The 16,675-nt window shown below is 40.9% G+C and overlaps 2 protein-coding genes across 2 annotated transcripts in view; both read left to right on the top strand.

Moving 5' to 3' along the window:
- LOC138972052 (uncharacterized) overlaps positions 1-16,675 on the top strand; it is a 542,426-nt gene that overhangs the window by 261,943 nt on the left and 263,808 nt on the right. The window lies entirely within an intron of this gene.
- The window catches only part of LOC138970628 (multiple epidermal growth factor-like domains protein 10), a 130,394-nt gene that overhangs the window by 73,001 nt on the left and 40,718 nt on the right, over positions 1-16,675 (top strand). Inside the window, exons 19-21 of the mRNA XM_070343098.1 lie at positions 4,888-4,926; positions 11,906-12,004; positions 12,445-12,472. Of these exons, the coding sequence (XP_070199199.1) occupies positions 4,888-4,926; positions 11,906-12,004; positions 12,445-12,472 (166 nt within the window). The remainder of the gene's footprint in view (positions 1-4,887; positions 4,927-11,905; positions 12,005-12,444; positions 12,473-16,675) is intronic.

The following is a 16,675-nucleotide window of genomic DNA, read 5'->3' as shown; positions in this document are numbered from 1 at the left end:
AAATATCGGACCCTATTGCTACGCTGAAAATACAATTGCGATTATATAGCTGTTCTGACCTTTATTTGTTGTTCCAAACTTACAAAATGACAGTTTTTGCGTCGATGCGTTGATCTCAGGTTTTGATAGCAGACGCCGTTTCTCATGCGCATAAGTTTTGCGCAGGCGCCACACTGACTTTGGAAAAAAACTCGATTTGACAACACAGCTGTTAAACAGCTTTTTATTGACTCACATGCGAAGCAAAAGTGAGTCTATGTACTCACCCGAGTCGTCCGTCCGTCCGGACGTCCGTCCGTCCGGAAAACTTTAACGTTGGATATTTCTTGGACACTATTCAGTCTATCAGTACCAAATTTGGCAAGATGGTGTATGATGACAAGGCCCCCAAAAACATACATAGCATCTTGACCTTGCTTCAAGGTCAAGGTTGCAGGGGCCATAAATGTTGCCTAAAAAACAGCTATTTTTCACATTTTTCCCATTTTCTCTGAAGTTTTTGAGATTCAATACCTCACCTATATATGATATATAGGGCAAAGTAAGCCCCATCTTTTGATACCAGTTTGGTTTACCTTGCTTCAAGGTCAAGGTCACAGGAGCTCTTCAAAGTTGGATTGTATACATATTTTGAAGTGACCTTGACCCTGAACTATGGAAGATAGCTGTTTCAAACTTACAAATTATGTGGGGCACATGTTATGCTTTCATCATGAGACACATTTGGTCACATATGATCAAGTTCAAGGTCACTTTGACCCTTATGAAATGTGACCAAAATAAGGTAGTGAACCACTAAAAGTGACCATATCTCATGGTAGAAAGAGCCAATAAGCACCATTGTACTTCCTATGTCTTGAATTAACAGCTTTGTGTTGCATGACCTTGGATGACCTTGACCTTGGGTCAAGGTCACATGTATTTTGGTAGGAAAAATGTGTAAAGCAGTTCTTAGTGTATGATGTCATTGCTAGGTTTAGTTATTTGACCTTGACCCTGAAGGTCAAGGTCATGTAAGGGTCAAGGTCAAGCATGTGAGTCGTATGGGCTTTGCCCTTCTTGTTAGTTCATTCGTATACAACAACAAGTCGCGTAAGGCGAAATTGCTACATTTAGTCAAGCTGTGGAACTCACAGAATGAAACTGAACGTAGTCCGCCGCTAGTGCAAAAGGCAGCGAAAGTGACGAGCCTGTTTGGCGCGGTAGCGATTGCGCTGTGCTTTACTGTACCTCTCTTCGTTTTAACTTTCTGAACGTGTTTTTAATCCAAACATATCATATCTATATGCAAGCTGAAATGCAATACCAAACCCCGGCCTTCGTCGAAGATTGCTTGGCCAAAATTTCAATCAATTTAATTGAAAAATGAGGGTGTGACAGTGCCGCCTCAACTTTTACAAAAAGCCGGATATGACGTCATCAAAGGTATTTATTGAAAAAATGAAAAAAAACGCCCGGGGATATCATACCCAGGAACTCTCATGTCAAATTTCAAAAATATCGGCCCAGTAGTTTAGTCTGAATCGCTCTACACACACTCACACACACACACACACGTACCTAAAGTGTGGATGGTTACCTAAGAGGCGGCACTGGGTGTAGTGCCTTTCTAGTGCACTTGCACTACAACAGCACTGGGTGCAGTACTCGCTCCGGCATCGAAGAATTTTGCACTAAAAAATGCACAAAATTTGACCTATTTTGTCGCCTATAGAGGACGGAAAGAATGTCATTTTGAACATTGTTATGACATTCTTTCCGTCAAAAAAGTCAATTTAACGGTGTTAAATGAAGCGACCATCCACACAATTAGGTTGCCATCCAGAGTTTAGGTTGCCATCCACGTGTGGATGGTTGCCTTATGGTGATTTAGGCAACCAAACCTGTGGAAACGGGGGTACACACACACACACACACACACACACACACACACACACACACACCACGACCCTCGTCTCGATTCCCCCCTCTATGTTAAAACATTTAGTCAAAACTTGACTAAATGTAAAAAGAAGTTTGAGTTTTTTTGATTTTGAACAAGACTACTTATGAAGAAGACCAAAACACAACATCAATGGAAAACTAGAAACAACTGAAGAACTAGGATGCAACAAGGGGAGGAAAAGAGAACAGCTAATCCGTACAAAGCGAGCAGACGGCAGCGACGTTTCCAGTTTGGGTGAATGGCATTTATACTTGTCTCGTCATGAAGCGAATTTTTCAACCTCAGTTATAAACGACTGCATGAATGTTAGTGCCATGGGTTGTACATCAATACTTCAGAGGGGAAGTGGGGTATTTAGTGTGGAGTTACGAGATAAGAAAAGCCGAATGCGAAAATGTGTGTCAGTCGGCAACTGTGAACTAAGCTCACAGGCACACGAAAACGACTGTTCCGTTGTACTCCCCTGTTTGTACTACATCTTTCGACTTTTAACATTTTGTGGTGTTTAGGTTCAGAAAATAATAGGTTTAGTCCTGTTTCATCGGGAAGTTAGCAGAAAAGGGTATGCTATCGACATTTGTAAAGCTGAAAAACATTCCCGAGAAGAATTTCAAGTTGTCAGTGTATGCTGTTGTCGATCAGTGAAACATCGTGTGGTACAGGTGGGTAAACCGGAACCATGCGTCTTTGTTATTGACAATATGCTTTTGGATATTGAGAAAAAATGGCCGACATCCGTGGCATTATTTATTTATTTACGAGGATTTATATCGCGCACGTATCTCACCACACATGGCGACTCAAGGCGCATGCTACCTATTAATGCCGTGTGAGATGGAATTTTTTACACAATATATCACGCATTCACATCGGCCAGTAGATCGACCGCCTTTAGGCGCTGCATCCACCTTTCACGGCCTATTATTCCAGGTCACACGGGTATTTTGGTGGACATTTTTATCTACACCTATACAATTTTGCCAGGGAAGACCCTTTTGTCAATCGTGGGATTTTTAACGTGCATACCCCAACGTAGTGTACACGAAGGGACCTCGGTTTATCGTCTCATCCGAAAGACTAGCACTTGAACCCACCACCTAGGTTAGGAAAGGGGGGAGAAAATTGCTAACGCCCTGACCCAGGGTCGAAATCGCAACCTCTCGCTTCCGAGCGCAAGTGCGTTACCACTCGGCCACCCAGACGATCGGAAGAGACCATCCAATCACAGCCCCCGAATTCTTCCACGTGTTCATCAGAATAGCTATATTATATTATTGTTGAATACCCCTGCTACCACAATGAAAGGTATTCTGGCCATCCACCTCACAACAGCGGGGATATAGCTCAGTTGGTAGCGCGCGGGATTTGTATTCAGTTGGCCGCTGTCAGCGTGAGTTCGATCCCAGGTTCGGCGAAAATTTATTTCAGAGTCAACTTTGTGTGCAGACTCTCTTCGGTGTCCGAACTCCCCCCCAGTGTACACTACATTGGGTGTGCACGTTAAAGATCCCACGATTGACAAAAGGGTCTTTCCTGGCAAAATTGCTTAGGCACAGTTAATAATTGTCTACCTATACCCGTGTGACTTGGAATAATAGGCCGTGAAAGGTAAATATGCGCCGAAATGGCTGCACTTACTGGCCGTATACAATTTCATCTCACACGGCATCACTGCAGAGCGCCTAGAACTGTACCCACGGAATATGCGCGATATAAGCGTCATTGATTGATTGATTGACAACTCCGTTTTTTTGCCCCTTCAGAAATATGTTTTGCCTTTCAACAGACCACATAGTGCCAAAACAAAGGCCTAAACATTTCACGCGGTTACTGGATATTATTAATGAGAGAAATGAGTAAAAATCATTTTGACATTCTTGTGTGGGTACCGATGGTTTGGGATCGCAGGCGGGGGTGTGGGGCTCGGGGGGGGGGGGGGTGGTTGGGGAGGGGGAGGGACTCCTATGGCACCTAAAGGGACAGTGAGCTTGCTGAAGTTTAAATTGTGGTTATTTAACTGATGTTTCTATTTCGTCATTCATCTTTCCCTTTAAATAACTTACGAACGAGCGCGAGCAAACACACACTCACACACACACACAAACACATACACACACACACACGCACACACACATACACTCGCGCGCGTGCGCACACGCATACACACAAATCAACACACACACACACACACACGTGCACACACACACATGCACACACATGAACACACACACGCACACACACACACACACACATACATATACACACACATACACACATTAAACAAAACGCGCGCGCAGACAAACTCATGGACGAACACATGCACAGTTTCACACGCCGCGCAGGCACGACTGCACACATAGGCAGGCAGGCAGACACACACATATACGCACCAACACATACACACGCACGTACACACGCCGACCCGCGTGTGTGAAAAGAAAAATGAGTTTTGTCCCCGCAATGTCTATAATATCTTGATGTCGTCGTCGTCAGTCCCGTCTTCCTCGCAATGTATATAATATCTTGACGTTGTTGTTGTCGGTTCCGTCTTCCCCGCAATGTCTGCAATATTTTAACGTTAACCACCCAAGATGGGAAGAAATATCTCTTTCGTCGAGACTAATAGGTTTTAGGTTAAATGACCACAATTTTTACTTCAGCAAGCTTACTGTCCCTTTATAAGCCATAGGAGTCACTCCCCCTCCCCAACCAACGCCCCCCCCCCCCCACACCCCACCCCAGCCCCACACCCCCGCCTGCGATCCCAAATCATCCTTAACTTTCAGCTGGAGAATCAAGTGTGTCTGTTTTAACTTAGTGTTTTACTTTAACTTTCAGCTGGAGAATCAAGTGTGTCTGTTTTAACTTAGTGTTTTACTTTAACTTTCAGCTGGAGAATCAAGTGTGTCTGTCTTAACTTAGTATTTTACTTTAACTTTCAGCTGGAGTCTCAGAGAAAAAAGAAACCCCTACTTCCAGTGGTGAGTAGATGCGTTGGTGTTCGGTACACTCTCTGTTACCAAGGTTACTTTGCTTCTTTAACGGAGCGATTTACTCGATGTGTGTTTCGTAATTGAATATCTGTGGTGTACATCTTACACAGAATCTTTTATTGGACAATTCGAACATCCCTGGGGTGGCATTCGCACACACAATCACACATTATATGCCATTAACAAAATGTTTGTAATGTTTTTGTTAACTGAAAGTTGTGATGAGATTTCCTAAAACACGAAAACGTTCTTACCAAAGATTTAAAAAAAATAACTTGTAAATAAAAAAAGCAAAGGGTTGTTTACTTAAGTTTGAAAAAGCGTCACTGACATGATACACATACTCACCTCGCTGCTTTTCAGTCACCAAGCCTAGTGCTGAAATTGTATGAGTTTAACAAACGAAAGCATGTGATTTGTGTTAGATCATAGTAAAGACATAATTATTTTTTCGGAAAAATGAAAGAAACTTTAAATATTAAATTTACCCTTCCCGCAAGCCGTGACTATGATGTGTCATTGACGTGGCACTTGAACGTCACTGGCGTGGCACTTGAACGTCATTGGCGTGGCACTTGAACATCACTGACGTGGCACAACACTTGAACGTCACTTACGTGGCACTTTAACGGTACTGACGTGGCACTTAAACGCCACTGACGTGGCACTTGAACGTCACTGACGTGGCACTTGAACGTCACTGACGTGGCACTTGAACGTCACTGACGTGGCACAACACTTGAACGTCACTGACGTGGCACAACACTTGAACGTCACTGACGTGGCACTTGAACGTCCTTGATGTGGCACGTGTGTAATCAGTGTAGCAGTCATCATTTGAACATTTTACAAGCCCGATGTTTATGCGATTATCGATCGTCTCAGCCAAATGTTAAACAACGGCAGTGTTTGTGTTGTAGAAGTAAATGAAGACACTTAATACTGTTCATCTGTACTTCAAGCAAAACACATTGAGTATGCTGCTGACTAGTAAATAAATTGTACATTAAACGAAAGCTAAAGATTGTTGCCATCAGACAGCAAGTAAAATGCCTAATTCGTAACACAGTTTTATTTTTAACAACATCTGTATAACATGCGGGCGACAAACGATATGTACAGCTAACCGAACGCCTGGTTAAAACCGCAATCAGAAACATCTTGAAAATTATTTATTCTCACAGCTAGAATTATTTAAAATCAACAATTCTTAATTTACCGAGGAAAACAACAGTCATATACATTACATAATGGATGATTCTGAATCAACTCCGAAAACCGAAACGAGTCGAAGTGAAACAGAGTTTACACATACACAGGCTTGAAAAAGGATAATTTGGTTCAATCTGTTAGATTTTTACCCATAACATTAAATATCACCTCGTTATAAAAGGAAAGTGATCATTGTAACAGGATTTTGCTATCGCTAAATAATTCAACTTTCCGGTTTTACCACATGACGTCAATAATGTTATCAAATTATTACATTGCGTGCATTTGTCAGAAATTATACTAAATGTTAGAAGCGATCTTAAAGTGAAAGTAACGTATAATAAAAGTATGCGCATTTACTTATTGATTGATATATGACTGAAATAAGGGACATGTAAATGAAACGTAAAAAACGACATGTTGTACACAACCTCTCTAAAAAAAAACGCGCCTATGACCGACCGATATGTATTTGTAAATTAGGTCATTGTTAGCGATGAAAACGGGTTTTCTTTAAAAGATAACACGCAAACTGTGAAGTTCAAGCCCATAAATGATTTTAGTATGACTTCTTTAGAACATGTCTGTTTTTCACTCCACCAGTTTCAGTTTTAATAAAATATATGTATAGCTGTCATTTTTAAAAAGCCTTATCTGCAATTCACTCAACCAAATACACCATGAACCCAGAAGGTATTAGAGTGAGACACTTTACAGTGAAAAATGTTATGATTCCCCTTATTTCAAAGTATATGCATTTCAATTGGCAGACACGATTCTCGTCGTGGGTGCGTGCCCTCTGGTGAGGCAACCGTTATCATTTTTTTGCCCTAAGAATTGACATTTTTAAACATAAATCATGGACAAAAAAACTCATGCTGCAAAAAGTGCAGGTTTTCTTGGTATAGTCAGTTAAAGCATCTTAAAATTCAAGGCATTTTGCAATTACGTGTAAGTATTTCAAATGGCAGAAAATATTGAATGAAAGTGATTTTTGACTGATTAAAACCCTACCCCCACTAACAAAATGGGCCCTGAGATTAGGGGTGTTAGTTGAAGATGAATGAATAGTGGCTATGCTTTTCCCCTAAAGTATTCAAAACCTTAACATATACATCGACAGGATGTTCTACATTAACACAATTAACTTTTTAAACATAAACATATGCTAAGAACACAATACTTCCGGTTTTTCTACCGGATGACCTATACATTTAGGGGGTAAACACCTTATCGTAGAAAAAGCTATATTTTCAAAAAGTGCAAGTAAATATTAAAATTAATGCATACTATTTATATATTGGAGTTAATTTTCCTTCGAAAGTCATGTGTTTCAAGTGGCAGAAAATGTCAATTGGAGAGTTACATGTACGTAAAGCGTATAACTGTTGTCTGTGATTAGTGCATTGTGGACACATTGGCACCATTTGATCCTAAATGCTAAACGATGTCGTGATCATACGACAGTTTTAGGATAATTTACATCGCATCGATTCCTAAATTGATGGTAGCATTTCATTGATAAAATCTATTTCCGGTTGCCGTTCTCCTTTTATTTTTGTAATAAAGTAATAACGAATGAACCACGTGTCACACTGCTATTCTAGTCTTCAAATGAAAATTCCAATTCTCGTCAGTTAAAAGGCATGTATTGCGCGTTACATACATTTATATTCCCCCCCCCCCCCCCCCCCCCCCCCAGGATTACAATGCAAGTATACACATAATTATAAAGAGATGGTAACTTTTTACATGGTTACACACGCAGTGGTGAACGTAACGTGTGGTTTAACAAAATAACTTGCACATACAATAGTGAACCAATGTTTAAGTCTGTCTGTGTGTCTCTGTCTGTGTGTTTGTCTTTGTCTGTCTGTGTGTTCGTCTGTCTGTCTCTCCCTCTGTCTATCTCTTTGTCTCTCAGTCTCTGTCTATCAGTCTCTGTCTCTGTCTCTGTCTCTCTCTCTCTCTCTCTCTCTCTCTGTCTGTCTGTCTGTATGTCTCTCTCTCTCTCCCTCTGTCTGTATCTCTCTCTCTCTCTCTCTCTCTCTCTCTCTCTCTCTCTCTCTCTCTCTCTCTCTCTCTCTCTCTCTCTCTCTCTCTCTCTCTCTCTGCGAGATAGCTGCACTGAAAGAGAAAAGCAATACAGAAAACACGCGGTGGTGAACGTAACGTGTGGTTTAACAAAATCAATCGCACGTACAATAGTGAACCACTGTTAAAGTCTGTCTGTGTGTCTCTGTCTGTGTGTTTGTCTCTGTCTGTCTGTGTGTTCGTCTGTCTGTCTCTCCCTCTGTCTGTCTATCAGTCTGTCTATATGTCTCTGTCTCTCTGTCTGTCTCTCTGTCTGTCTCTCTCTGTCTCTGTCTCTGTCTCTGTCTCTCTCTCTCTCTCTCTCTCTCTCTCTCTCTCTCTCTCTCTCTCTCACTCTGCGAGGTAGCTGCACTTAAAGAGAAAGCGATACAGAAAGAAATGCATTTCTCTACCAAGAACAAAGTCTGTCTGTCTGTGTGTTTGTGTGCGTGTTTTTTTTGGTTGCGTAAGTGTTTCTCTATAAGCATCTCTAGTAAGATGGTGCGTGCGTGTTTCTGTGTCGATTTGTCTCACTGTGTGTATGTCTGTCATTTTGTCTGTCTGTGTGTTTATGTTTGTGTATGTGTCTTTGTGTGTGTCTTGAACCAGAAACATACACTTTCTTTTACGTGTTCCGTGACGTTATTGTAGGTTTGACGTCATAATGACACAGGAGCGAAAGAAAAAGACGAAGGACACGAGGGCAAGCAAACTCATTTGTTTTAGGGGATCATGAAAACAGGGGGAGGTAAACGCGATCTACGCTAAGTTCTTCATGCGCGTTCGTCTGTTTTTCGAAACAGTGATGACGAGTAGTGTTGTATATGACGAGTCTTTCTTATCGGAATATTCCAGACATCTGAATATGTTGGGTACACAAGCAACACTTAACAAAAAATTCGATTTTTAGATTCATTCCTGTAAAATCTCCCAACTCTAAAACAAATAGGCCTAGTGGAGATCAGTGGAAACCGGCACGGTTGGCCTAGTGGTAAGGCGTCCGCCCCGTGATCGGGAGGTCGTGGGTTCGAACCCCGGCCGGGTCATACCTAAGACTTTAAAATTGGCAATCTAGTGGCTGCTCCGCCTGGCGTCTGGCATTATGGGGTTAGTGCTAGGACTGGTTGGTCCGGTGTCAGAATAATGTGACTGGGTGAGACATGAAGCCTGTGCTGCGACCTCTGTCTTGTGTGTGGCGCACGTTATAATTATGTCAAAGCAGCACCGCCCTGATATGGCCCTTCGTGGTCGGCTGGGCGTTAAGCAAACAAAACAAAACAAAATCAGTGGAAACAAGTGTCTTGTGCAAGAGAGATCAAGAGAGATAATTGGCAGGATATGTCGCCCGTCGACTCAAGTTCTGAGTTTTGTTCATGCACTAGGCTCCGTCCACAGATATTAAACTTTAACACTGCGCACATAAAACATATTTTTAACATTATGAAAAGGACTAAAAGTACTCACGAAGATTGCTGATTGAGGTTCGTCAAACACGCCTATTTCTTTCGAATACATCACCTCAATTTAACTATAAGGAGTTACCCTACTTATGAGTATCAGACTGAGTAGCACTTTGCAACCAATGAACGGTCAAGGTTGCTAACTCTTGGTTACTTCGCCAGTGCGCCATTTGTGGGAGTAGTCTCCCCTACCGGTAGTGACCCTCCATGCATGCGCACCATACTCCCTCAGTTCAAATTCTCGCTACAACGAGTACAGACGTATACTGACGAACTACCGTGGATTGTTTTTACCAACGGTATATTTTGGTTAGTCTTCTTCAAGACTTCAAACTGTGGGTATTCTTTTCCTATTCCATATAAATTATCACACAGTTGACCAATTGGACGCACAACAGAGGGATTCAAGTGTTACGGCATTCAAGTGTTGTCTCTACTTTATTCCTACACTTTTTCTTTAGCATGTTGGCATTATTCAGTTATTCTGCAGAAAAACAGAAATGCTGGAGAAAAACTGTCTTTTCTGCAGCATTTCTGCATAATGTCATCTTTCGCCGAAGCAACGGGTTTTTCTGGAGCAAAACATTTTACTGCAGTAAAATTGAAATCAAGAATGCTGCAGTAAAACGGTGCTGTTGTTTTACTGCAGAAAACCTGTTTACACTTGTTCTGCAGAATTTTGTACTGGCTCATTATAATGTTGGAGCACGCGAGCCCCCCTCTGTCGAGAGATGGACTCATCCAGAATTACCAATTAGGGTTAACCCTAACCCTAACCCTTGGTTCACTGCGGAACAAATTATTATACTATCCCAGGGGGCGACGAATACAAACGCTACTTTACAAGGTCGTTCGTTTTTATCCAGAAAAACTGTTACAGACTATTCTGCAGTAAAACAACATCACCGTTTTACTGCAGCATTCTTGATTTCAATTTTACTGCAGTAAAACTGTTTTACTGCAGACAAAAAACGTTGCTCTCGCGAAAGATGACATTATGCAGAAATGCTGCAGAAAAGACAGTTTTTCTCCAGCATTTCGGTTTTTCTCCAGAATAACTGAATAATGTCATAATCCGCCAAGAGCCAGCACAAATTGCTGCAGAAAAAGTGTAAACAGGTTTTCTGCAGTAAAACAACAGCACCGTTTTACTGCAGCATTCTTGATTTCAATTTTACTGCAGTAAAATGTTTTGCTCCAGAAAAAAACGTTGCTCTCGCGAAAGATGACATTATGCAGAAATGCTGCAGAAAAGAACGGTTTTTCTCCAGCATTTCTGTTTTTCTGCAGAATAACTGAATAAAGTCATCATCCGCCAAGGATAGTCTGCTGCGCTGGACAGGGTTTTGATGTTGAAAGATCTGTTTTTCGTAATTGTTGTTTCGCGTTCACATTTCCATACCACCCAAGCGCGTTGTTGCGTTTGAACCAAAATTGATCCCAAATTGTAATATTCATTTGTGTTGAAGTGTGCAAAATGCTGAATGTTTGCAACTATACTGAATAGAGTTATTACAGTTTAATCAAACTTTTCTGAAAAGTTCCAGTTCGTCCAAAAAACTCATTACAACGCCATGATATTTTACACACTCTTTTGCAATTGTATTAACAATATTCGTGTCAAATTTAAAAGCAATACGAGCCATTACTAAACTACGGGGTTTTTACCCACAAAGCACACACCAAATGACGCGAACACAAGCCTTTTACGGCTTCTGACGAGGCTGACACCCGTCTTCTTCAAAATGGCAAAACAACAAACACTGCCAGGCACAAAAGCTGAACCAAATCAATTTGTGTGGGTAGAAAATTAGTTGTTCTTCAATTTGCGATCAAAAACGGGGTCACTCTTGCTTATTTTGATGTTTTGTGTATTTTAGTGTCTGCAAATTTACTTTTGCGAATTTGATTTTGGGGGGTGTCCTAGGTCTCCGGTACACTACATAAAAACTAATTGATAAAAAATAAAACTCTTTGTTTCAAACGGTAAGGGGAATAAATTACCTTTCTGGCAATATAATTGGGTTTACTTTAACTGGCCGCATCACAAAGTTCTACAGCTAAATGTATGTGTTTAGTTTGTTTTATGACGATTAGTGTAGTTTGCATTATCTATGACAGGTGAGTTGCATGAGTATTATTTCCTCTTATGGAAAGGGAAAGAGGTGTTTCATTTGGCAGTAAAGCGAGTTATCACCTTGATAAGTTGTTGCGTGTTACAGTGTCCATGCTGGGACTAATCGTGGGTGTGGCTGTCTCGACATTGCTCCTGTGTTGTTGTCTCGGCTTCGTTATCTTCAAGCGAAGCAAGAAGAGCAAAGGTGGGTTGCACGTGAATGATAATACACAATGTGTGTGATTGTGTGTGTGTGTGTGTGTGTGTGTGATTGTGTGCGTGTGTGTGTGTGTGCGTGTGTGTGATTGTGTGTGTGTGTGTGTGTGATTGTGTGTGATTGTGTGTGTGTGTGTGTGTGTGTGTGTGTGTGTGTGTGTGTGTGTGTGTGTGTGTGTGTGTGTGACGAAGGCGTGTTGTGTAAGCATTTGACTGTCTTGTTGAATTTTGGGGTGGGTGCATGTTTACTAGGTACAGTACCCTGCGCATTGTTTTTGATCCAAAGTGGGGGTTGGCGTTTACTCGATAGTGGCACTTACAAGGTATTTTATAGTACTTGCATGAAATCTTCGTTTGACATTGTATTTTATAACAATAACGGGCTACTCGGGTTAGCTTATTATTGCTTTTTTGTGTGTTCTTTTTCAGAGAAGGCGCAGGATCTAATAAAAGAAAGGTTAGGATATTTACCGTGAATATATGTTTGTAAATATAGTTTGTACCTGCTTGTATGTGTGTGTGTTGTTGTAGTTGTTGTTGTTGTTGTTGTTGTTGTTGTTGTGCTTGTCAATATGTCAGCGTTTCTGCATGTAATCACAACTGTGTGTCACCAAATGTGTTTGTCAACATAATTATGCAGGTATAACCTACTGTTCTTTTTACATTTAGTCAAGTTTTGACTAAATGTTTTAACATAGAGGGGGGAATCGAGACGAGGGTCGTGGTGTATGTGTGTGTGTGTGTGTGTGTGTGTGTGTGTGTGTGTGTGTGTGTGTGTGTGTGTGTGTGTGTGTAGAGCGATTCAGAGTAAACTACTGGACCGATCTTTATGAAATTTGACATGAGAGTTCCTGGGTATGATATCCCCGGACATTTTTTTCTTTTTTTCGATTAATGTCTTTGATGACGTCATATCCGGCTTTTTGTAAAAGTTGAGGCGGCACTGTCACACCCTCATTTTTCAATCAAATTGATTGAAATTTTGGCCAACCAATCTTCGACGAAGGCCGGACTTCCGTATTGCATTTCAGCTTGGTGGCTTAAAAATTAATAAATGACTGGTCATTAAAAATCTAAACATTGTAAAACAAATATTGTTTGTATAAAACGATCCAAATTTACGTTTATCTCATTTTTCATCATTTTCTGGTTCCAAAAACATATAAATATGTTATATTTGGATTAAAAACAAGCTCTCAAAATTACAAATATAAAAATTATAATTAAAATCAAATTTCCGAAATCGATTTAAAAACAATTTTATCTTATTCCTTGTCGGTTCCTGATTCCAAAAACATATAGATATGATATGTTTGGATTAAACACGCTCAGAAAGTTAAAACGAAGAGAGGTTCACAAAAGCTTGCTATGCAGCATAGCGAAACCACTACCGCGCTAAACAGTCTCGTCAGTTTCACTGCCTTTTGCACGAGCGGCGGACTACGGTCATTGTGAAAAAATGCAGTGCGTTCAGTTTCATTCTGTGAGTTCCACAGCTTGACTAAATGTAGTAATTTCGCCTTAGGCGACTTGTTTCAAATTCGTCATGCATTGATTTGTTTAAATCTGCACTCTAAAACAATCTTTGTGAAGTTGAAATTCATTCAAATACAGAGAAATTATGGCCGCTGTGTATTTTTTGTTTGTAAACACAGGTAGTGCACCACCAAAAACATTGTTTACTCGAAACAGGGGACACGCCTATTGATAGAAAAATGCGTACACTTTATGAAAGAAAGTTGTAAAGAAAGTTTCACACAATGATTTGTGAACATGAAAACTGTTATTTGTACCAAATTTCTTTTGATGTGTCTAGTTTTCTCGATTTATAATGTTGACAATTGCTGAAAGTCTTAGAGACAGACTATAGTTTTTGAAAAAGGCTTCAGTGTAGTTTTAGGTTTACGGAAAATTCTGTATGAAGCTAGATATGGCTTTCCCGATCTAACGTATAAAAGAACCCACTGTTATTCAGTTATTATTTAAAAAGTTCACAGGTAAAACCCAGCCTGCCTCCTGGTGGAATGAGGAATGTCAGGAAGCCATAGATAACAAACGCCTTATCACCCAAAGATTTCTAAAGAATCAAAATAACATAAATTATGACCTGATGAAACATCATCAGAGAAATTGCAGTAAGGTAACTGCCCAAGCCAAGCTGAAGGACTGGTCAAACTTCGTGTCAGAAAACATAACATCATATAGAGACTCCAGTAAGGTATGGAAAAAGATAAAACAGCACAAAGGTAGATTTAAACTTCCAGATAAACCCCTTAACGATAACGGCAGATTAACGGTAGGAGACAGGGATAAGGCGGACGTGCTGGCTGAGACCTTCTCCCGGGTTAGTAAATTAAAGTATATGGAACCAGACAAACTGCATTTCCGTACTGAAATGGAAAAAGATTTTAAACACCCAGAGCCAGATAATAGCAATCCCATAAACTGTGCCATGTCTGTCTCGGAATGTAGGAAGGCCATTAAACAAATAAAGCAGGCGAAGAAGGCCCCCGGATCATGCAGAATCTCATATAGTATGATAAAACAACTCCCAAACCATTTTGTAAGTATTCTAACTGACTTTTTTAATACATGTTGGAAAAATGATAAAATTCCTATAGCCTGGAAACAAGCACAAGTCGTGGCGATCCCCAAAGTAGGGAAACCCAAAAACCTTCCCAGCAGTTACAGACCGATCTCACTCACCCCCCACTTAGGGAAAATCTATGAACGTATTATCAAAAACAGGATGGAGTATTTCCTTGACAAAAATAACATTATTCCGCCCTGCCAGGCAGGCTTTCGTAAAGGACGATCCTGCACAGACCACGTGGTACGGCTGGTGGAAAAAATGAAAAAAACATTAACAAGTAAAAACAAAACTCTACTAACTACCTTTTTCGACGTAAAGAAGGCCTACGATACCGTCTGGCACGCCCGCCTACTCGTTAAAATCCAGCGGCTGGGAATCACAGGCCACACGTACAACTTTATTAAAGATTTCATAACAGGTAGATCCATGCAGGTTAAAGTGGGCGACGCTCTCTCTTACCCACACCCCTTAGAAATGGGGGTACCCCAGGGCAGTATAATTGCTCCGATTCTCTTCAGTGTCATGCTCCATGACATAGACCTAGTAGACGTGAAAGGTGCAACCGTCCTACTGTATGCAGACGATATGGTCATCATCGACACACAAAAACCTAGAATTTATAACAAAACAGAACCCAAAATGAACCCTTTTCAAACCAAGGTAAATAACCTGATAGATTACATGCACCTAAATGGCTTCGACCTCTCTGCAGAGAAAACAGTATTCATGGTTGTATCCAGGCATAAAGTGTTATTAGATAACTGTCGCCTTACAGTGGGTGACATTAAACTAAAACCAAGCAAAACCGTGAAATTCTTAGGGGTCGTCATTCATAGAAACCTGCTCTGGGGCCCCCACATAAACCACCTTGTAGAAAAAGCAAACAAAGTAATTAGCGTGATAAAATTTCTGCGAGCGGAACCATGGGCCAGGGGACAGAAGTTTTTAACAGACATAGTTAAAGCACTTGTCCGGTCACGCCTCACATATGACCAAGAAGCCTTTTTCGCTGCCCCTAAATCAGACCTTAAACTGCTGGAAACAGTAGAGTTAAAAGCCTTAAAAATTGCACTCAATATACCCAGATCGGCAAACAACAAAGCAACATATGATGAGGTGGGCTGGCTAAGCCTAGCTGAAGAAAGAAAGTTGCGGGCAACACAATATGTATTAAGAGCCACGGCAACTGACTCTAACCCCACAAATGAAGTACTGACAGACGACTTCACCCAGTTTAATAACATAAAGTATACCTGGCTAAGAGAGAAATCCCAAAGACAGTATGATAAAATCTACCCAATATGGGAGTATGCCAAACCAATCCTAAAAAAAGTTAATCTAGAGACTGAAGATATAGTAAGACACAACGCTCCTATGCACCCCCCCTGGCTACTCGAAATACCATCTATTGCGGACAGTCTACCCATAGACTTAAAAAAATCGGATAACCCCCTGCTTGCGGGATCGGTAGCTAAAGAGCTGATAAACACCAAGTATGTACACTTTTTAAAAGTATATACGGACGGGTCAAAATTAAGCGACGGCTCAGTGGGCTGTGCGTTTGTAATTCCCGACCTCCAAATTACTAAAAGGTTTAAATTAAACGATGGTGTTTCCATTTTCACAGCAGAATTATTCGCCATTTATATGGCGCTTTCCTACGTAAATGACCTTACTAACAAACCGTTCGCAGTAGTAGTCTGCACAGACTCTAAATCCTCCCTCCAAGCACTCCAGTCAGAAACAAAAAACAGATCAGAAATTCAGACAGAGATTAAATTCCTGGCCCATCAAATTATCATCACTGGGACCGAACTACAACTCCAGTATGTTCCCTCACACACAGGCATACGAGGAAACGACCTAGTGGACTGTGCGGCGAAGGAAGCCGCACTCTTACATAAACAGTTTGTCATAAACTTAAAAGTCTCCCTGTCAGAGGCCAGCTCTAAAATTATTAACTTACTAAACAAGGAACAAAATCAAGGGGAAGAGAGGGACAGGTTCCCTGTACTCCCCCTCTCTCTACTAACCATGTTCAGGAAAATCAGAACAAACAGCTGTTTA

Source organism: Littorina saxatilis, linkage group LG7, assembly GCF_037325665.1.
Source record: "Littorina saxatilis isolate snail1 linkage group LG7, US_GU_Lsax_2.0, whole genome shotgun sequence".
NCBI classification, from domain to species: domain Eukaryota; kingdom Metazoa; phylum Mollusca; class Gastropoda; order Littorinimorpha; family Littorinidae; genus Littorina; species Littorina saxatilis.
This window is presented reverse-complemented; position numbering and strand designations above follow the sequence as displayed.